Source organism: Leuciscus leuciscus (assembly GCF_965113295.1).
Source record: "Leuciscus leuciscus genome assembly, chromosome: 22".
Lineage (NCBI taxonomy): Eukaryota > Metazoa > Chordata > Actinopteri > Cypriniformes > Leuciscidae > Leuciscus > Leuciscus leuciscus.
In genome coordinates, this window is record NC_138746.1 from 17672784 (window position 1) to 17695174 (window position 22391).

Consider the following 22391-nt stretch of genomic DNA (forward strand, 5'->3'; position numbering starts at 1 on the left):
TAATAATGTAGGGTTTACCAGGACACAAACACACATACACACACAGTACCGTGCACTCTCAGTAACCCTTGAACTCCTGCACCCCACTCACTGCTTATTCCTCATCATCTCTCTCTGCTTCATATCTACAGTTCAAGATTATATGCTCTGTCTATACACAATCCTGTCTGGTGTTTTCCAATCATCTTAAGTGTTTTATTTAGAGTACAATGTCCCAACCTTAACCTCGTCATCACTTCTTCTCTCCGGCTCTTTTTTTAAGTTTATTGTATATCTCTAAATCCTTTAAGACCACTGTTCCTATTGAATTTCATGACTTTTTTTAAATTATCATTCCTGCTCGTGGACCACTATTTAAGATGAACTGTATATTAAATTCATGACAGCCTGAAATGTCCAATTTTTACAATCTCTTTACTCTTTTCACCAAACAGTTGATGTACCCCATTGACTTCCATAGTATACATTTTTTCCTACTATGGAAGTCAGTGGGGTACATCGACTGTCTGGTTCTTAACATTCTTCAGAATATCTTCCTTTGTGTTCAGCAGAAGAAAGAAATTCATACAGGGTTGAAACAACTTGGGGGTGAGTAAATGATGGCAGAATTTTCATTTTTAAGTGAACTATTCCTTTAAAGGAAAGGAAAAAGGAATTCTTGTTTATCCATACATGGTGTTAACTTAAAAATAAACCATGCACTGATACACACAGACTGACGTGTTTTGAAATTGCTATTTATTTCCACTCATATTCGAGAAAAAATGAAACAATAAATCCTCAGTGGTGATTGACATCTTGCCACAAAATCCAATTTGTAAATGAAGCCAGTCAACTTTTTTCAATAGAAAATTCAATAGAAAACTCAAAAATTACAGTTTTGCCACAGTATAAAAATCTAATTTAGTAAAAACTTGTAAAATATAGTGAGATTGTTTTTTCTCCAGATAAACAAGTAGCTACAAATCTGCTTCTTAATGAAACAATATAATATTACATTATGAAATAATTGTACAATTTAGAGTTTTTAAAGTCTGCTTTGTTTCAGCAACAATAAACAAAACATATAATTTTTATTAATTAAAAATTCATTTACATTAGAAATAATAAAATAAACCTGTCTGTGCTAAAATAAATGACAAACCTCTATAAAAGCATAGCTACAAACAAATGTATACAAATTGCTTCGGAATATAAACACAAATTTTATGACTGGCAAAGCAAAATCAGACACAGTACCAAGTATCTCTTTTTTTTGGAGAACACAGATGTAACAGAAAGATTCATAAGCCTCCGAACAGTCAATGATTGAACAAAATCAAAATGGCATCATGATGAAATAACCATTTACATGTAGATTGAACATATATAAGATCTTAATAAGATTGAAAAATCCTTGCACTGTTAATTCACCCTCTTGAAAATAGTCTATGCCTGCTCAGCAAAAGACAGCAGACTGTATCAAAGATCAAGGCAAATGATACCATGTAGAATATGGAAATGAATATCCACACAACATATGGATATTAAAACCAAGAAGGCAAGGTATCTACGGTAATTTAGTATAACACACTTTCGTATGCTGCAATTTTACAAAGTTTCTATAAGAAATGTTTGTGCTTCACATTTGGAAAAAGAAACTCCGACCTGATCAGTGGGCTATAATGGAAACATAATACTGTAAGCATCCGTAAAGCTGTGAGTTTATTGAGTCCTGCTTCACAGTTTTATGAGCCTGTTCTAGTTGGGAACAATGGGCTGATTAACAATGACCTGTATTACAAAGTTCTTCTGGATCTTGGTGTCCTGTAAACGTGTTTTATCCGTGAGGAGCTTTCCAGAGAAAAACCAGCGCTGATTGGTGGTATTAATGTCTTCCTGAATTTGAAGCTGTTTCTTCAGCTGACGGATGGAATCGGCCATTGTGGCGCTGATGCGAAGATCTTTTCCGGTGGAGAGACGCACCTTCAGCTGGAACTCCTTCTCTTTCTTCTCCTGTGGCTCAGCGTTTTCAGACACATTATGATCGTTGCACTCAGAGACCAGGTTGACTGGAGGAGCCAAGCAGTACGCAGGGAGCTGATAGCGGTTGCCCAGTTCATCATAGCATTCCATAAGGGACCCTGAAAGAGCAAATCAAAAGCTATAATTCAGCTCATGTGTATATTTAGCATGTGTAGATATATGTACACAACAGTGTTTTTAAAAGTTTGGGGTGGGCAAGAAAGTGTTTTTGAAGTGTCTTATCTTATTTATAAGATCAAAAAACAGTAATATTGTGAAAAATTAAAATTTTATATAAACGTTGTCCGTTTTAATATATTTTAAAATGTAATTAATTCCTGTGATGGCAAAGATGAATTTTCAGCAGTCTTCAGTGTCACATGATCATTTAGAAATCATTTTAATATTCTGATTCTGATTATTATCAATTTTGAAAATGGTTGTGTGTGATGCATTTGATTAGTTTAATGTGTCTTTCCTGGATAAAAGCAATAATTTCTTTTTTTAAAATCTAATAATGAGATATTTTTGTAAACAAAAAGTTGCACTAAATTAAAAAAATACAAAATAGAATCAAAATATCAATTAAAAATGCCGTTTAAAAGTTTACCATGAGGCAGTGTGATGCTGGCTCCATCTACAATAGCCTGCGCTAGTTCGTGGTCGTTACAGTCAGTCGCTATGGCTGCAGCTTTCAGCGCGTCCCAGATCTCTTTACGGCCGTCAAAAGCTGGAGCCGTGTCCCAAAATTCATCTCTTTTACTGCGCAGCTGGCCCTCCGTCATAGGATAGTCACTTTTCCACTTGGGCTTGTCTTTCTTCAGGGGCTCATTGCGTCCTACAGAAGAAAAAGACACAAAGATGGAAATGTTACCTAAGCCATATCCGGATCATTTAAAGATGCATTAAGTGGTCAGTCCGATATATCCGGATGCCATTTGTAAAAATCCCGTTTCGCAAAAAGGGTCCTGACCTCTGGTTAAAGAACTAGGACAACAAATACATGTCACACATGTAACATCACAGCTTTTGCACAAATGAGATTCAGGGGGGCTAAACAGATTTCAAAGCTTCTCTTTGACGTCTAGCAAAGATAATTCAATTTTATCTAAGCTCAGGACTCTTGTTTGTCACAATAAACGCCGGTTTAACAACTACTTGTCCCTTAAGTGAACTATGAACCCATTATTACAGATCAAATGTAATAATGCGGTAAAAATCTCCATCTAAAACACAACCTAAATCCCAACAGTCAAGCCAGCCCAGCTGGATGTCAACTAAAGAACATGAGCTCACGTGGGCCAAAGGGAAATCCCTTTAGGAAGAAAGCTATTGCAGACAAGTGGCTTAATTATTTGTATACAAACAAAATGTGACAGAATCACAGTAAAGATTTCCAAAGAAACTTTGAATCTTCATACAACGTGATAAAAACCTGCTCTCGAGTCAAAGCAGTGGATACACTGGAGGAAAACAAATTATTTATAGTGTCTGAGATTAAAGCCTTAATCGGGTGATGCAAAACAGGACTTAGTGGCATCTGTCCCATCATGCATCACTCCTAGCCAGACGAGAGTTTAGAACGCCACAAAACAAACACACTGCAACAATCACCATTTTCATTTTAACACTGGGTGGCAAAATAAATATATGTTTTTTTGCCATTTAGAACCATATAGACATAAGTACTAAACTTACCTAGTCAGTATGAATTCTTATGATAAAAAAAGACCAAAATGTATGTTGGCTAACTTGGCTTATACAGTACAAGTCCATGATGTACTGTAAAATATGTACTGTATTAACACATTAATAACATTAAAGGTATTGCTGGAGTGCCACACTCATACAAATCAGACTGACTCTAAGTCAGCAAACTAAACACTGTCTATCTAGGATCTTGCAGACTTATAAATCCTTTTCGATTACTAAATACAGGAGATTAAATTGTTCATTTAATTTGGCTTCCGTTAACAATGGCAGGATGACTCAGGCCAGGTAACAGGTGACAGAGCTACAGTTTCAAACAAGATAATATTACCAAAAAAACCTGCTAAAATTGTCTTTAAATTTAGGGTCTTGAACTACACAACAAGTAGGCTAATGTACACATTAAGTCAACAACCTTCAACAGTTCAAATAGTTCCAAGTATCATTAAACAATCTTATCACATCTTATCTTACAAACAGATAAATTGTGTGCTGTAAGCTACTTACTTTTGAGCACAACTGTTATCGTTGGTCGATAGTCTCTCGAGTTTGCAACTCCCATGGTCTGACCGCTCACTTATTCCTTTAATCAGTGAAAATTGACTGGACAGTCGCTCCTATGACTTCATGCAGGGGTTTGAAGGATAATCAACTCCACATGCACGGTGCTTAAAGACCTCACTCACAGCAAAACTCTTGACACCCAGCTTGTAAATCCAGTTTCTTGCACACTGTACACGCCCATCACCTGTTTTCTGAAACTAAAAATAACACCGACTGTACAAATATAAATCAGAGCGGGTCACCAAGATAACTTCTAGCCTTGCTTTTACAATCTCTGGCTTGGGTTTAGGAGTATGAGTGACTTTTCACAACAAACTTAATCCAGTTGGCTCTATTTTAGACCAGGACAGAGAGTCAAAAATAAACGGTAAATCCCGGGATTGTCCAGAGCAGGTGAACCCAAGCAATTCCACAAATATACATCTTATCTAAGATGTCCCAATCTTAATTGGATTGGATTTCTAGGTAAAGAAAGAACATTCATTTTATAATATAAGCAGAGAAGAAATCCACAATTCACTCACCACTGAATATCTAATATGTCAATCTTCTAAGCACCGTGAATCGACAATTAGTCAAGAAAACGGAACTTCAATATATGTTTCACATGACGAATCTTTCCCTTATGTTGTGGTTATTTGAGCAACCAGTGACAGTTGTTAGAGTTCCAACAGGAACTAATAGGTTGTGTAAGTTCTGCCCTTGTGAAAGAAAGAAAATTAACTGCCCTTTTTAAAAACGGTGCCAAGACAGGGGTAGGGGTTTTCAAAATAGGGTCTGGGGACCCCCAGAGGACCGCAGAGGAGTGCTAAGGGGTCTCTGGAAAAGTTTAGAGATAAACAGTGTAAAAAATTAAAAATAAATTAAAAATAAGATTAAAATAAATGAATACAACTTTGATTCACATAAAATAAATAAAATATGTAATAAAATAAGTAAATAAATATATGTGAATTAATAATCTAACAGTACAATACTATAATAAGGTAACTTAACAGAAACGTCATATTTTTCAGATAATATTTTAAATATATAATTTCTTTACTGTATAATTAGGTCTATGTTCAAGAAACTAGGCTCTAAATCCCTTTTAAATTTAAGGATGGGGGGTCTCTTACATGCTAAATGTCTGTGGCATCTAAAAAGATTTAAACCCCATTACCTAAGGTTCCCATATACTGTCTTTTTACATTGATACATTCTCTAAAATATCAGAATAAGCTGACAAAGACAGTGTTGATAGAGTAGGACAAATAAGTTTTCTCATTCAAGGAACATCAGATGCATTTACACTATTTGCAAGCAGAATTCCTCAGCAGATCAATTACCTCCTCGTTTGGTGCTGTATCTGGATGCATTCCTGGAGGACAGGCGAGACCTTTGACGTATCACTCCAAAACAACTTCCCATCACTCAAACTCACATAAGGACCAAGTCTTGAATGCATGGATGCAGTAAATGCATTTCGGATCCAAAATGTAAATAGCCCTAGTTGATGACGTCAGTAAATTATATCTTGTTGTTGCACAAGAAAATGTATGTCTAGTTTACTGTAATGTACTGTTGTCAGATGCATTGTTATCCGAGGATAGACACAAGCCCGTATTCCGCTGAGTCGACATGTGTCTAAGACTTAATCTGATTCTGATCTGATCAGTAAACCTTCCACCAGGAAGACAAATGTATCACATAACTAACGCAATCAATGGAGTAACTAATATTCTAAACTTGATATTTACTTGTCCTCTGAGTTAAACGCATACATCCTCCCCTAAGTATTCCACATTCCTGTTGGCTCCTGAAGAAGAATAAATCATTTTAGAGCTCTAAAGGATGAAACTGGTGACGTAGTAAATTTGTGACTAGAGGGCGTTCGTGCATGTGCACAAATTTTCACAAATTTACTATCGCGAGCGCGGCTGACTCTTTTGAAGTGCTACGGAGAAACCGCAGATTTATTGAACAAAGATTAAAGTGGATAGACCTATATATATATATATAATGTGCACATCCTGTTTTTGTGTGAGTGATGGTGGATATATATATATATATATACAGGGTGCGATTTGCCGGGGGGGATGCGTGGGATTTCCCCCTTTCTGGTCAATGTATCCCTGCCTCTGCTTAATTATTTTTATCCCCGGTGGGGATAAATTTATCCCCCCCTCAAAGTGATCAGTGCTACTACACTAGTGGCGAGGCGGATCACAAAACTTATCACGGATCCGTGGTTTGATTAAAATCCTTTTTATTTTAAAATGCGCTACTTTGACTGGCTCCGCAGCCTCTCTGTAACCACCACTCTGCAGACTTGCTCAATGTCCCGCCCACGGCGCTATATGATTGGTTACACCTCACGAGTAATAGCCTATCAACACTTGCGAGACGGTTGCAGGTCTTTTTTTACGCTGCATATGCAGCATATTACTGAAGCGGGAATAAACATCACAATCTGATTATCTGTTTCTATGATGACAAGCAGAGTTAGTGCTGAACTTGCACATACGGTGTTTTACTCAACTGAGGCTAAGCAAAGGTTTTTTGATTACTCACTCACTCTTGAGTGTCTGGCGTGAGTGATTTCAATGTTAAGTCAATGTAAAGACGCGTTTACGCGCGTCTAGAGGTCCTGCGGCGCGATGCGTGTCGCGCGGCGCGGTAGACGCGAAGCCCGAATGAGGCGAATTGACTTTGTCGGCCCGGCCCGACACATTAACTGTATGTTATGAGCCCGAGCCCAATTTAAACCCAGGGGTGGCGCCAGGGAAGTTGAGATGAAGCAAAGATGAAGTTGACGATCGCCATTTCCGTAGTGAATGCGCATATATGGAGAAATGCATGGATTACATCAGAGTGTTGCCTATTTCTTTTCGTTTTGAATTGTTTCGTTTAAAGACATTTCAAGCGTTCTTTAGATATATTTCTTAATATTCTCTTTGAGGCATACACTTAGTTTCGGTTAATTTATGATGAGATCCGCTCAAGTTATCATGCAGTGCAAGTAACCGCGGCGGCGCCTCTGATTATAGCCTTTGTCTGCTATATTTGCTTCTTATTTATTAAATACACGCAATTCGTTGATGAAAAATGTATTAAAATTAAGATACAATTTATACAGAACGAAATTCACTTTAAAGAAAGGCTTTCTACAAAACAAAACTTAATGAAATAGTCAAAATCATGTCTAACCCACTCCAAGTCTCCCGATATATACTGCACATCCTATCTTACTCGTGCTGCTGTTCACTTTTCATAAATCAACATAGATGGAAAAAAATAACAATAATATTTTTACAAATATGAAACTAAATGAGCTTATTTAATGGCTACAACACATATAGTAGGCCTATACAGACACTCTATTTGTACAAATTGCTGCACATTCATTTACTGCTTCTGAATTTTGCACACATAAGTTGAAAGGCATTTGTTTGTGCATAGTAAAACATATCTGCAACATTTATCAAGTTCACGGATATTGTGCGTGCATTTATTAATTATTATCATAATGAATAATGCAACAAGGACAAATCATGTAAACTGCCTTGTTTGTTTATTCAGAATGAAATGGATCGCAAATGGATCTGAAAGAAGAAACGTAAAAAATAAATAAAATAAAATAAAAATAAAACGTGAAAAATGATGAACACAGAAACAGTGTTGTTTTTGGCAGCCCTTTTAGTTTTAGTCTTAGTCTTAGTCTTTTGGACGAAAATGCTTTTTAGTTTTAGTCACATTTTAGTCACTTATAAACTTGATAGTTTTAGTCAAGTTTTAGTCGACGAAAACGCAAAAAGGTTTTAGTCAAGTTTTAGTCAATTTTTGTAAAAAAAAAAAAAGTAGTCTTTAACAAATTAATTTAGGTTAAAAAGTATTGGAAATGGGCTTAGGTTTGACAGGTTGTACTGTAGCAAGTGTTGCAATTCATAAAACAACAGTTAACCTTAAAACATTTGCATAATAAACTAGACTTTCTCATTGATGGAGATGCAGTGCTGCCAAGCTGTACTTCATTGTCGCATCGGGCAGAAACCTTTTATCCCCATATTTCAAGTTATATTTTTTCCATGAATTGATGCTCTTCTAAAATTTCAGCACATTGGCTATTTTCACCAGTAATCACAGTAATAAAGGAATGGTTTACAGTTTAAACAGCAAAAAACTTTGAGCTACTACAACATTACACACAGATAAAGTGGTAACAGTGGAATCACTGTTTTACTAAAAAAAAGCCAGGAATAAAAACATTCTTACTTTGGCAATTGTGGCTTTATTATATAATTAGTTAAATAATCATTTATGCTATCTAAGTTATATAATAATTATATATTACTTTGTACCAATTAGCCCACTAAACTAATGCTCGGACACACTCGGTCTCTCTCGCGTACACTCGGTCTCTCTCGCGCGCAGACACACTCGGTCTCTCACGCGCACTTTCGGTCTCTCTCGCGCACTGTCGCTCGCTCGCGCAGTTCGTTTCGCTTTTGTCCAGTCCGGCGCCTCATATCGAAGATGTGTGGCGACTCGTGACTATAGCCGCAGCCGCAGGTGTGTTGTTGTTGTGTGGAATCTGGTGCGCGGCATAGGCAGCCGGGTGGTGGGCGTACCCAAAACAAGGATAGGAAGCTGCAGCATTGCTGATACTTTTTTTTTTTTTAGCTCAAAACAGACAGATTTCACGCAAATTAGGCAGAAATGACATGCATTGTGAACGTCAGACTTATAATCATTTTCGTTCCGTCTCGTCTCGTCAACGAAAACTCGAAAACGTCTCGTCATGTTTTAGTCACCTTAGAGCCATTTTTAGCTAGTCATCGTCGCGTTATCGTCATAAAAAAAAGGTGCGTCAACGAAATCATTTCGTTATCGTCATCGTTGACGAAAACAACATTGCACAGAAAATGAACTTTGGATGAACTTTGGATGGCCTAGGAGGAGTAGCCCTAGTAGGCTACAACTCTAATTTAATTCAACAAGGTTTTAGAATATAGAATATTTTTTAAACAAAATAAATATTTTTAAAGATTATTATCCCGGGCCGGTGTGATGCGTGCGAGTGGAGGAGCATGACACGTGACGTGTTGCATTTTGTAACACAAGTGCTGGATCAAGGGCCCGGGTCGGGTCGGGTCAAATTCGGGCTCGGGCAGAGAATCTAAACTCTGATTTATCTGATCCTGTCCATTAGCTTTGATCCATGTACGGCTTTTCAGAATGTCACCAAGTACAAATATTTGTAATAGTATGTAATTTTTCAGCACGAAAACTCTTGTTAGCTAGCTGGGAACAATGAAAAGGGTCCAGAGCAGCAAATGCAGTGAATGAAGTTCTTGTTCTCATGATTTATTTTTATGAATAAAAATGTTTCAAAACATCCCCCCCTCTGTTTTTTTCACAAATCGCACCCTGTATATATATATCACTCACACAAAAACAGGATAAGAAGATTGAGATTTACTTCCTAATTCTGTGGTTGCAAGCCTCTATTTTCTTAATTCTCGTTTCCCTTTAATTCATAATTTTTTGTTTATTTTCTGTCAAACTGCTTAATGTTTCTCTAATGCTCACCAAATTCTCCTTTATTTCCAACATTTTGTTTTTATCTGCCTCTATAGTACTAAATTAACAAAACATTTTGGACATTTAGTGTTTCTTTTGTGCTGATAATATGCAAAACTTAGTCTTAACCACTCAAGCTGTTCGATAAAAATAGCCATGTCAGAATCTGTACTGTAAAAAACTTATCAGGTATTAAGTGCAAATAAATGTTGATTTGCCATCATATGAAACCATTTAGTCATATTTCATGAAGTAAATATCTTCAAAAAATGCCAAATGTCTCTATTTATAAATTAACGGTTTAATAAATATTTAATATTTTTTAAACTATTAGATATAAATGTAATTTTCAATATTAAGTTAAATATTGCAATATTTTACATGTTTTCCAAAACATAGCAGTTAGTAAAAGATTCTGAAATAGTAAATGATAGTACACTGCCACCTAAAGGCAGTAATTTAGAATGCATAATGATGCGTCTAAAAATATAAAAAAAGAAGAAAAAAGAAAGGAAAAAGCTACTGTAAGATGATGAAAATGTAAAAAAAAAATTATATATATATAAAACAACAAGAAATGCAGTGAAAAACATTTATTTTACATATAATAAAATCCTAGACAATTTTTTTTTAACGTTTTTTTTTAGGAGGAATTTAAGGGAATTTAAATAATGATACTGTAAGTGACATAAATAACGTGTTAAAACAATTTTTACACAATCATACATTAAGAACCTCATGGCAACACACCTATCTTCCATACATATCACAGACAACTGCCATGATTTCATTACAAAATATTGATAGAAAACATCCAAATGCATTGTAATTTTGGAGGACAAGCCCTTTCATTTGGCCAGAAAGAGCAAAAGTCATCCATTGAGATCAGTGTCTAAATCTGGGCTCTGGAGACTCCCGTGTTCGCAGGGCCCTGGATCTGCATTCAGCTTTGGCACAGCGGGTGAGACTCACCCTGATGAGCACGCTGGTCACTGTCAACTAATAAGACAGTCAAGTCTTTATTGTCTCAGACTGGCATCATGTCTTTTTTAAGAGGGTAAATGTCCCATGTCAGTCCATCACCATATGGAGTGTGTCCAGAGGGGAGGAAAATACGTGTCAACCAATGACTGTGGAGAAAATTATAATAATTTACATTAAATCATAGCTTAAAAGACTGCAGACTACCACGAAAAGCAAGTAAAATGTGTAATTTCACCTTCTCTTTTCTACACCAAAGAACACCTTCCAGTTGTTTATTTTACCATAACTGAAGGGATTCCTATAGACCTTTAAAAATAGAAAAAAGGTTAAAAGTTATAAAAAAGCATCTGATGTAATTATAAGAGATCTCAAATAAGAAAAATTAAATCCCAATCACCCTGTTGTTTAAACAGATAGAATAGTCAAAGACTTTGATTCGGAATGGGCTGAAGTCACCCTCACCTTTCCACGTTTGGCCAGACGTTTGGTCTCTTTGTTGTTTATATGGCGTTCAATGCTGGTTTCTCCACGGGTGATAAGTATAGCATGCCACAGTGTGAGAGCTCCAAGGGCGACTGACACTGTGCTGATGGAAAAACCAACAAACATAACAAAAGATGTGAGTCTATAGAAATAACAAAACCAGTATTCGGGCCGCTGTAAAAGAATAGACTACTCGAAATGACGTACCTTGTGAGGACCCACATGTAGATAATACTCTTGTGAAACATCCTGTCCTTGTTGGTGTATGGAGGTTGCGAAACCTCCTGTACCCCGTAAAGCATCAGGAGAAAAAAATATTATATATTATTCAAAATAATACATTATTATATTAATAAAAATGTATGCAAAAACTCAATACAAATAATTTTACTTTTTAAAATATTATATAAATAGATATTTATATGAAGGCAACTATATTATTTATGCATATATACACTGACGTTCAAAGATTTGGGGTAGGTACGATTTTTTGATGTTTTTGAAAGAAGATTCTTATGCTTAATTATTCAACCAAAAATACAAAAACAGTAATAATGAGAAATATTATTACCATTTAAAATAACTGACTTCTATTTTAATATATTTTAAAATGTAATTAATTCCTGTGATCCAAAGCTGAATTTTACATTTTCAGCCATTACTGCAGTCCTTAGTGTTGCTCAAGAATCATGACATGAAACAACATTCTTGAGCATTTATTTGAAATAATAATGTAAAAGTCTTTGCTGTTACTCTTGATCAATTTAATGCATCATTGCTGAATTAAAGTGTTACTTTATTTTCAAAAAAAGATGTGTGTGTGTGTGTGTGTGTATTAAAAGAAGTGTCATTCGTTTACAAATGCCACTCAGTTTCATATTTTGTCATATGATGGAAAGAAATTCATGCATTTTTAAGTGTCTCAAGTGTCCACATTTTTTTTGGAGGCACAATATCTTCTAATAAGCATAAATCTGAGAACTGTACACTTTCTTGATTCATTGCCCCAAATGAAAAATCTAGTGCACCAGATCTTACCACCCAGAGCTTAAAGAGTCTTAAGTTCACATATAAGTCCTCCCTAATCCAATTGTGACAAAAGCAAAGTCAGTAAGTAATACCTATTTAAATGTTTACTGTTAGAATTGGGATCAGGAAGGTCAGAAATAATTTGTTGGTGTTTTATAGCATGTTGTTTGTTTTAAGAGTGTTAAATAATGAGCCGTGATACAGAAAAGGACGAATTCCAATTCTAAAGCCAAGCTGATAGCAGGAACAATGACTTGAAGCACCTGAAGTACCTTCCCAGCCACGCCTTCTGACGGTGCAATGCCGATGAGCAACCCAATCCCTGTCACCGGAACACCCTGTTTCTCCGCTTCCATGTGCCTGAATTGCTAAAGAATGGCAGAGAGACAGCTGGCAGTTAAGACATGCCCACTACCCCAGACTTTGAGAACAGACAGAGAAAAGGAGAGACATAACCATTCAGAAAGAGAGGAGTTAAACACCATCTTAGAATGGACACAAATTTCATACAAATAAGTGGAGGGAAAAAAATGCCTACTGAGGTGTTTTCCAAGCTTTGAGCGGGTGAAAGATTCAAACTTATGATACAAAGATTATGAGTTACAGTAAATAGAGAAGCACTAACACAAAGCAACAAATGTACTAAAAAAGTCCTTACATCTATGGCATTGTATGCATCAATAAAGAGATTGCGACCGCTGATGCTACAGTACATGCAGCCCATGGTCAAGAAGAGACAAAAGGAGAAGAAGTAACGATGATTGTAATGACCAACACAGTTGTTAAGCCAAGCTGAAAATATAGAATTAAGGAACCAACTACACAGAAGTGAAAAACCTAATGTTTCTGGGCTGTTAAATGAATAACTGACACAATTTAATTTAAATTCTATCTAAATCCAGATTGTCACTTTACTTCATTCTTCTGTGGAATGCAAAACTGGAAATAGAGAGCAACATTGCCCTCACTTTTTCAGCAGCCTAAAAGTATTTATTATTAAAAAGTCTTCGTTAAAAAGCTAGAACCAAAGCAACCAGCTCTTAGGTGAATCATAATTCAAAGCCAAAACGTATTTGAAAATAGGACTAAAAGACAAAAGGTACAAGAATGTGAACTTAACGTCTTTAATAAGGGAAAGAACTTCAACCCCTCAGTAGAATCTTGGGGAATGTATTTTTTCACCAGAAATTGCATTTTTAAATTTTATTATTTTTTTAAAATAAGTTGAAATAATGGACATAATGGCTTCAACGAGAGCATATGGCACCGCTTAACAACCTCGTAGCTCACAGCAGGTCTATCTTTAAAGCTATAAAGTTTTTGTTAAAAATCATTTTCCATGGAAAAAATGAAAGGGATTTTTACTTCTGGAAATTTTGAAAACAGCTCTGGTCATTCTTTTCCATAAAATTATAATAAATTACAGTAAAAGCCCTCTAAAAGTATAAAAAGTGGCCCACATAACTTGTCCATATACAGGTTAGTAAAAACATGAGGGTGAATGAATAAATTATGACAAACTGTTCATTTTGGGTGAACAATCCCTTTTAACTGAATGTTGAACTGTGTAAAACATAGTAAGACATTTTTTCAAAATGCCAACAATATGGTGATTTAAAAAGGATACGGCAATGATGATCCATTTTTAGAATACAGCTGAAGAGAAAGATAGAGGGATGTTTATGTTACTTTCTTTCAATAACAGTATAAAATGCAGCTGATATTGAGTCACCAATTATATTTTATAAGCCTGTTCTTACTCTTACGTTTTACAGATGCCACAGTGATGACTTCGCGCTGGTTTAGGAATGATACACTTTTTACAGACCGACACAAACGGGACGTCAGTTTTCATCTGAAAAAACAACATAAAGAAATAAAATAGCTGTTAGGTCATGAATGACATTGAAAACACACATCAGCTCTACTGGATTGTGGCATGTCTAAGGGTGCTGAACCTTTGGAGGGTATCCAGGGGGAGTGCTTGTGGCCTTGTAGTAATGGAAGGCTATCATGACTATGATCCAATGTCCGTAACAAACGTGCCACATTATCCAGCCAGGAGAGTACGTTTGCAGGACCAACGGTAGAAGGCAGTAATAAGCGATGAAAATCACAGAACTGGTAAGAGCGACAACTAAAAATACAAAAACCTAAAGAGAAAGGAAAAAGCGAACGGTGTGAGAGAAACGCACAGACATCTTAAGAAAATAACATGATGATAGTTAGTTATGAGAAAAGACAGATTTACCATTCCAAACCAGCGCGTGACAATCTCCACCATCCAAAACACTGGTTCAAGGATGGAGTCAAACACCACATCAGAGTTAGTGAGCGAGTTAAAATAAAGAGATTTGAAGATCAGATTGATGTAGCTCAGAGGCCGCCTCAGTCTTCTGGGCATGCGACTCTGCCTGCAACACCCGCGCATGCATCTCAGCAGCAGGTGCATGACTGTAGAGCAGGGACGCATGTTCAGCCCCTGGAAAGACAACATGTTATCTTTTCTTTACTTGTTCCAACTTCCTGAATATCGGCACAAGCACGTTCCTCTGACTATGTCCTGTAGTTTGCTCACTGACACTTCCCCCCGTGCTGAACTTGTAAGCCAATTAGATTAACAAAGTATCCACCTAAGCAGTTAGTGTGGACTGATCCAAACCAATAATGCAAGCATGCATTCGTTTTCTGATACACATGGGTTATCTGACAGAATACAATAATAAAAATATGTATTATGTCTTTTGTCAAGTGTTTACTGTGCACAATTGCACTGATAACAATGCATCTAAAAAGCCCAGCCCATTTTAAGTTTACTTACTTTTACAAAAAACATGGTTAGGCTAGTTACTAATGCGTCTTTGCATGGATTTGTAGTTGTAATCTGACCATTAATCTTACTAGACGGCTTTTAAAACCGTCTCATAAAGAGTCTGGAGGTGAATTTGAGATTAAAATGCATAAAGGACCTGGGATGATAAAAGAGGCTTTGTTACTTCATTAAAAGTTAGGCAGAAGACATTACCTAAGGCACGCTAAATTCTAAAAAAATAAATAAAAATTATGAATCAGATAGGCTTAGATCCCAGTTAGAATTAAAAAACCTAAATGTAAGCATTGCATGCTTAGACATTGTAAAATTCACTTGTGAGATACTGATCTGGACAGTCTACATTCCGATCACAACAGTTAATGTGGAGGGAACACCACCCATATGTAACTTTGGAATTGAGACAAATAGAGACATAAGCATAAAGAGATGTAACAGTGGACAATGCTGTCAGATTATTGTAGAAATGGCCAACCTCATACACCATCCCCCATGTCATAAACAGACTATAATCTCACAGAGTATGTGCCTTTAAAATGATAATTAAGACAAAAATATACATCTTGGTAAATTAGTAAGTTACATTGATCAAATCACAGCGTCAAAACTATGGGTAAAAATATAGGCTACATACAAAATATACTGCGCATCAGTGATAAAACAAAGGTTAATAGTGATGTTGTTTAGTACCTCGAGCTGACAGAATCAAACAGCAGAGCTAAACATCACATATCACTGCTTGGAAGAAATGCATGCAGTCGGCTCTCTTACCTGGCCTAGATCTTCTACTAAAACTGCGATGGACTCAACTCATGATACCGCTGAAAGATTTTATTTTTTCGGGACAGATGGAGACAAATAAATGGAAGCAGCAGTTTCTACCCATTTGATTTCATCTGCTGTCTGTCTGTCTGTTTGTCTGACGCGCAGGGATGTGAGCTGTCACGGTGGGAATTCTGGGAAATGTAGTTTAAAGTGCGGAAAGCGGAAATATTATATGGGAACTTTTTTATGATTTTTTATATTATTAATAATCAAAATTCAATTATATAGTGTGGCATTTCATGAAAAAAAAAATCGTAGTTATGTTCAATTTTATGTGATCTCCGCCAAACTGCTGCAGAGAACTGTGGGAATTGTAGTTTGAATTATGTCCAAGTCATTTTCGCGAATCGGTTCTTTCGAACGTTTTGTTTCAAAGAAACGGCTCAAGAAATAATTCAGTGATTCTTTTACGTCTAAACGTAATTACGTCGGCGTGGACCCTAAACCCCCATCGTAGTGCTCTATAATGTCCCAATAAAGGCATATGCAGGCACACTTTGCTATTTATTATGTGTTTTTCTATTACGTTACGTAGTACTATTAGAATGTATGTAGTGTTATTTAATGTTTCCCAGTTTGATGCAGTAATGATTCAGCCCATAAAAACAAAGTTATAATTAGCATTTACATTACTAAAATTAATTTACATCTGTTGGCTGCAATGCAAACGTGTTTTTTTGTAAAATTCGCACTGTTTAAATAACTCGGACAATTTTATGAACCGGTTCAACCAATTCATTGAAAAGATCCGACTCAAAAGAACAATTCGTTCAGGCAACGACAGTAGCTGCTGTTCACACGTGCTCACTACGGGAGTAGAAATAGTACAAAACATGGCATTCACTTTCAACTTCGATATACCTTTACAAACAGAAGAAATAAATGATAAAGAAAACAAAGACGACAACGCAAAAGATGTGGCTCTTAAATGCTCGGTAAGGGAATGTATAGCTTGTTAATTCCGGCTATATGTTTGCTAATAATGCTAGTCGGCTGACTTTAATATTTTTTTTAAATTATGCTTGAGAATTACATGCACATGCATGCAAATTATACTCTATCTTATCAGTTATGTGAAAGAATAAATCAAGTATATGTGGGTCTCGTAACTCACGCTACATGTCAAAAAGTAACCAGTGATTGCATCTGTCAAGATCATTATGCACAATGTATCTTTTTATAGGACGCCAGTGCAACCGTCCCAACGAAGATGAAGAATGCTATTGAGCACGAACCTTTGTTGGATCCTCTTTCCCACATTGAGAACTGGGTGCCTGAAACCATCACAGTAGGTGCCCTGCCTCCACTGCTCTGTCTCAATGAATCAGTGTTCGAGAAGACCGCTCCTGAACTAGAGGACAGTGAGGAGATACTGGCCAAAACACTGAATCAAAACTCTGACCTCATCACTGGAGTGTATGAGGGTGGACTTAAGATATGGGAATGCACTTATGATCTTCTTGAGTACATTGATGATGAAGGAGAGACCTTCACTGGAAAAAGGGTGTTAGACTTGGGCTGTGGAGCAGGTCTACTTGGCATTCTTGCATTGAAGAGAGGAGCCATCAAAGTTGACTTCCAGGATTATAACAGCACTGTGATAGAGCAGTTAACAGTGCCAAATGTGTTTCTCAATTGTGAAGATGATGATGATGAGACAGAGGAGCAAAATAGCAGTCCACCATCTAAGAGGAAAGCCCTGAATGCATCACAGAAATTACTAGATCGTTGTGGTTTCTTCTCGGGCGACTGGAACTCTTTTCTCACACTTATGCGAAATAAAACCTCATCGCCAAAATATGACATTATCTTCACATCAGAAACCATATACAACACAGACTACTACTCTTCTCTTCATAGTGTGTTTTGTGGCCTGCTTGCTGAGGATGGGATTGTTTATTTGGCAACTAAGTCTCACTATTTTGGAGTTGGCGGTGGCCTTCATCTATTTGAGAAGTTTGTGGAGCAGAATAAAGTCTTTCAAACCAAATATTTGAAGGATGTGGAACAAGGCCTGAAGAGACATGTAGTATCATTGACATTTAAAAAGTGACATTGAAATTGTATTGATAAGTGTTAATGTGCACATTAACTATCTATTATGGACACCCATCCCTTTCAGGCCAAATGCATTGATTATGGGAGCCTAAATTGTGCTTGGCATACATAACTAAAGGTAAAACAGAACTGAAACTTTCAAAGTTTGGTGAAACACTGATGATTTGTTACTTAATTCCAATTCAATCTGCAATATAAAGTACACATTTAATGTTGGTTCATACTGTGCTGCAAAACCATCATCAAATAAACAACGACTGGCATAAGTTTACATGTTCCGGCTTATGTCTGTACAATTTATCAAGCAGGCCAACAGACGAAACAGTCATTAGGTTTTCAGTCTCAACACTGGTTTAATGTGAAAAGAAATGTACTTGCTGCATTGAGAATACATGACAAACATAATATTCTTTAAAAAAAATTAAGTGGAGATAAAGTAAATTATGGAATGAATTACATAGACAAATCCAAACAAAAATATGTGGTCCTTGTAAACTGTTTACCTAATAAATACTCACAACCATTGCAAAATTCTAGAATTACATTATGGTAATAGGTCCTATATTTATTTTAACTCATAGACACTTATCCGATAGAGCTGTCTCGTTGATGTTAAATATGGGAGTCTTGTTTAAAGTAATTCAGTGCTGATGTATAATTTAAAAAGTTTAAAGTAAATGCTCTATTTCTTGGCTTTGCCCTGGGCTGCCACAGCCTCCATGGCTTTGCGAACAGTTTCTTCATCTCCGAGGAACTGCATGGGCTTGATGGGCTTCAAGTTCTTGTCCAACTCGTAAAGAATAGGGATGCCTGTGGGCAGATTCAGCTCCATGATGGCCTCCTCAGACATACCTGTGAGGAAACACTTTGAGACTGTAGAAAAACTGAAATGTGACACCTCCTAAGAGCTTGTGACGAACCATTTCTAAAACAGCAATCAAATGTCCTCAAGTAGTAGGTTTAATTTTTAAATGTATAACTTATTAAATAAGATGTTTTTGTGCATATCTGTCTAGACTAGGGCGTTTCCCTGCCTATGGTCAGTGTTGTTTTGGTATTTAGTTTATTGTTTTTATGAATATTTTGAATTTGTTTTTATTTTGATATTTTTCGTTTTAATTTTAAAGTTTTAGTAATTTTGTTGTGGTTTTGTCTTTTTTTTGGTCTTTTTTTTAATATAGGTTTAATTTTTTTATTTCATCTTTAGTTATTTTAGTAGATAAAGTTAATGAGAAAGGCTGATTTGGCAATTACCTGAAAGTTTATTGGTCACACTTTAGTTTAGGGTCCAATTAGGGTCCACGAATATTGCCTCAATAAACTCCTAATTACTGCTTATTAATAGTTAGTATGGTAGTTTTTAAGTTTAGGTATTGATAGGATTTAGGGATGTAAAATATGTTCATGCAGAATTAGGCATTAATATGTGCTTTCTAAGTACTAATAAACAGCCAATATCCCAGTATTATGCATGCTAATAAGCAACTAGTTAAAGGTATAGCGGAGGATGTTTTACTTCCTGGTGGGTAACCTATACTATTGGTCCTCCTAATTGTCAATCATTCTGGTGAATCAATCAAACTTTTCAAAAAGTGGAGAGGGCGGGTCTTATCTAAAATTTGGAAAGATCCTCCGCTATACCTTTAATAGTGAGAATTGGACCCTAAACTAAAGTGTTACCAGTTTATTTTATTATATATAGAGAAGGAATGTCATTCAATGGGGGAATGGCATTGTGGATTAACTTGCACACCACAAGACTCAACAAAGTAAACGGTCAATTTTGCTTTTTTTGTGGAATTGAAAATAATTTTATGGAGAGCGACTCATAAAGAGCAATTTCTTGCAGATTAAATATATTTTAACTACAAATTTATTTATTTTTCCTTATTAAAGCTTTTAATTTCCATGAATTTTCCTGGTATTTTGAACATTTAAATGATGGTGAGAAGAACACTGAACAAGGGATTGAAAAGATCCTGCAATTACCTTCTAAGTGTTTCACAATGCCTCTCAAACTGTTTCCATGAGCAGCAATCAACACTCTTTTCCCTTCCTTGATTTGAGGCACAATCTCCTCATTCCAGAAAGGTAGCGCCCGTGCAATAGTGTCCTTCAGACTCTCGCAAGGTGGCAGCTGGTCCTCAGTCAAATCAGCATAACGTCTGTCCTAAAAAAGAAAGGACGTCCAACAAGACAAAATTAGTGCAATAATGAAATGTTCCTTAAACATGTCAGTTACAGTATCCAATAGTACTGCTCATTTAGCTAATAGAAACTCTTGACTTGTTTGTTTTGGGACATAGAATGCAGTTTCCTATACAAATAAGGTTTGACCTTTGTTTTCTGAGCCTTTGCACTTATTAACTACTAGCACATCAGTTTCAAAATGTAATACCAACATGTTGCAACAAACTGCAACATGTAACAGTGAAAACCCCAAGTTTTTACACTCATAAAATCAGATGGAATATTGTATGTTAAGATGATTTATGAATTCTGAGATTGTTGTAATGGATGCAGGAATGCAGATAATAATGTTAATAGGTATGCTGTCATTGGGGATATGCATTTATTCACTCATCAGTTTCTGTTTCTTATATAATTTGAAAATCTTTGGAATATGAGGAGGGGGAATAACTAATTATGATGACAGATTAAACAGATTTAGTGATTAAAATGACAATGACTGAATGAGGTTGAAGACCTCACCTTGCTGATGATGCTGTAAAAGTCATGATCTGCATCCATAGTTGGTGGGGGGATGTCAAATGAGCGCCTCCAAATCTTAACCTGGGCTTCACCATGCTTGGCTGCAGTCTCAGCCTTGTTCAACCCAGTGAGACCACCATAATGACGTTCATTCAGGCGCCAGGTCCTGTGCACAGGCAGCCACATCTGATCAATACTGTCCAAAACGATCCATAACGTCCGGATGGCTCTCTTCAGCACCGAGGTATAACAAATGTCAAACTCATACCCTGCATCTGCAAAGACAGTGATACAGCATAGATTTATTTAATATGGCAGATGTAATTAAAAATAACACAAATCAATACATTGTGATCAATATATACATTGAATACAAATTCATTTAATACGATATTTAGACTTAGAATAATGCAAATGAATATCATAATTTATTTTAAAAATATATATTACATATCATTTTTATTTAAACTATCATAAAAAATGGTATTACAATGCATTTATAAAATATAAACATTGCTTAACAGTAATCGAGTCAAAAAAAGTCACTTTTTATTGGGAAATTCAGCACGTGGTGTGTAAAATCACGTTCTGTGCGGCACGTTCGCATCACGTAGGCCCCGCCCCACACCCGTCAGTAATAGGCAAACTGCCAGGTCATTGGTTCAGAGCTTACACGCGTCACGTCGAAGGCGGGGTAGCGCCGGGGATGTCAGTCTTCTGAAAGTCATTTGAATTTTCCGATTTGAGTTTTATTATTTAAAACGCAAAAACCTCAATGCAAACATTAGTAAGACAAAGCAGGTAAAGTTATTCTCAATGTAGAAGTAATGTACATGACATGTTCTTTCAAAAAACAATCTAAAATGCTGATATACACTTAGGACGGCAGATTTACAACGCTCATCATTCACAATGCTGGAAAATATAATATTAAACAAACTTACAAACCTTTTAAAGCTTGACCGCCTTTCTTTGCCTCCTGAGCCCCTGTCTCGCTCAGGTCGGCGTCGAACCAGCCGCAGAAGCGATTCTCCTGGTTCCAGCAGCTCTCGCCATGGCGAATGAGAACCAACTTGTATGCAGCCATTTGAGATATTCAGAGACAGATTTTAAAGGGAGCAGCTAAAGAAAGCACGATGACTGAGCTCTGGTCGAACAGGTTGTTAAGCTCTGTAAAGAGAGTACTGTCAAAAAAGACCCTTCTCTCATCTGAGTCCCTAATGAATGACGTTTCCGACCTGCCCATCTCAACGCTCCACCAATCAGCGCCTCGGAACGATGCGCCACACTGTGAAACTGTAAATACGACATGGAAAAAAAAACATGAGCTTCCTGTAATGAATGTCTCTGCATATTTTATATTTACGCTTCAAAATATATTAGCAAGAACAAGAAGGACTGTAATATATTCAATCGTTCATAGTTCATCGAACATGCCAGAGATAAAGTATTATAAATCATTAGACTCAGGAAGATTGTAACTTCCCGTTAGATTTCATTGGGTGTATCTTGGAGATATGAGGTACAGGAGAGCCAATCAAATGTTACTTGTGTTGGTATTGGGCGGGGTTTAGCGCGAAAGAGAATTAATGGTGATGTTGAACAAATGTGATAGTAGGCCTAACTATTA

The 22391-nt window shown here is 36.3% G+C and overlaps 4 protein-coding genes across 12 annotated transcripts; 1 reads left to right on the forward strand and 3 right to left on the reverse strand.

Annotated features, from left to right (window-relative positions):
* Positions 1–721: 721 nt before the first annotated feature.
* On the reverse strand, positions 722–6109 carry ubtd1a (ubiquitin domain containing 1a). Of its 6 annotated transcripts, none has more exons than XM_082153215.1 (4): positions 5607–6106; positions 4222–4475; positions 2615–2842; positions 722–2123 (listed from the first exon to the last, which is right to left on the reverse strand). In XM_082153215.1, exons 2-4 carry the CDS (start codon positions 4274–4276, stop codon positions 1741–1743), a joined length of 666 nt encoding a protein of 221 aa, XP_082009341.1. In that variant the 5' UTR covers positions 4277–4475; positions 5607–6106; the 3' UTR covers positions 722–1740. The 6 variants fall into 6 exon arrangements, with proteins under 6 accessions (XP_082009341.1, XP_082009340.1, XP_082009342.1 ...); XM_082153214.1 differs by lacking the exon at positions 5607–6106 and adding an exon at positions 4803–5075; XM_082153216.1 differs by lacking the exon at positions 5607–6106 and adding an exon at positions 4803–5075 and having other exon boundaries at positions 4222–4491.
* Positions 6110–10418: 4309 nt separating this feature from the next.
* Positions 10419–16098, reverse strand: zdhhc16a (zDHHC palmitoyltransferase 16a). Of its 4 annotated transcripts, none has more exons than XM_082153587.1 (10): positions 15938–16098; positions 14588–14818; positions 14295–14489; positions 14103–14191; positions 13964–13992; positions 12995–13128; positions 11515–11591; positions 11287–11410; positions 11060–11130; positions 10419–10970 (listed from the first exon to the last, which is right to left on the reverse strand). In XM_082153587.1, the coding sequence occupies exons 2-10, from the start codon at positions 14807–14809 to the stop codon at positions 10868–10870; spliced, it is 1044 nt and encodes a 347-aa protein (XP_082009713.1). In that variant the 5' UTR covers positions 14810–14818; positions 15938–16098; the 3' UTR covers positions 10419–10867. The 4 variants fall into 4 exon arrangements, with proteins under 4 accessions (XP_082009713.1, XP_082009712.1, XP_082009710.1 ...); XM_082153586.1 differs by lacking the exon at positions 15938–16098 and adding an exon at positions 12609–12704 and having other exon boundaries at positions 14588–14841; XM_082153584.1 differs by lacking the exon at positions 15938–16098 and adding an exon at positions 12609–12704 and having other exon boundaries at positions 11515–11609; positions 14588–14841.
* Positions 16099–16745: 647 nt separating this feature from the next.
* On the forward strand, positions 16746–18318 carry mettl18 (methyltransferase 18, RPL3 N3-histidine). The gene is made up of 2 exons (XM_082153698.1): positions 16746–16926; positions 17175–18318. Exons 1-2 carry the CDS (start codon positions 16825–16827, stop codon positions 18042–18044), a joined length of 972 nt encoding a protein of 323 aa, XP_082009824.1. The 5' UTR covers positions 16746–16824; the 3' UTR covers positions 18045–18318.
* Positions 18319–18377: 59 nt separating this feature from the next.
* On the reverse strand, positions 18378–21991 carry pgam1a (phosphoglycerate mutase 1a). The gene is made up of 4 exons (XM_082153699.1): positions 21710–21991; positions 20762–21036; positions 20039–20219; positions 18378–18901 (listed from the first exon to the last, which is right to left on the reverse strand). Exons 1-4 carry the CDS (start codon positions 21846–21848, stop codon positions 18732–18734), a joined length of 765 nt encoding a protein of 254 aa, XP_082009825.1. The 5' UTR covers positions 21849–21991; the 3' UTR covers positions 18378–18731.
* Between the last annotated feature and the right edge of the window lie 400 nt (positions 21992–22391).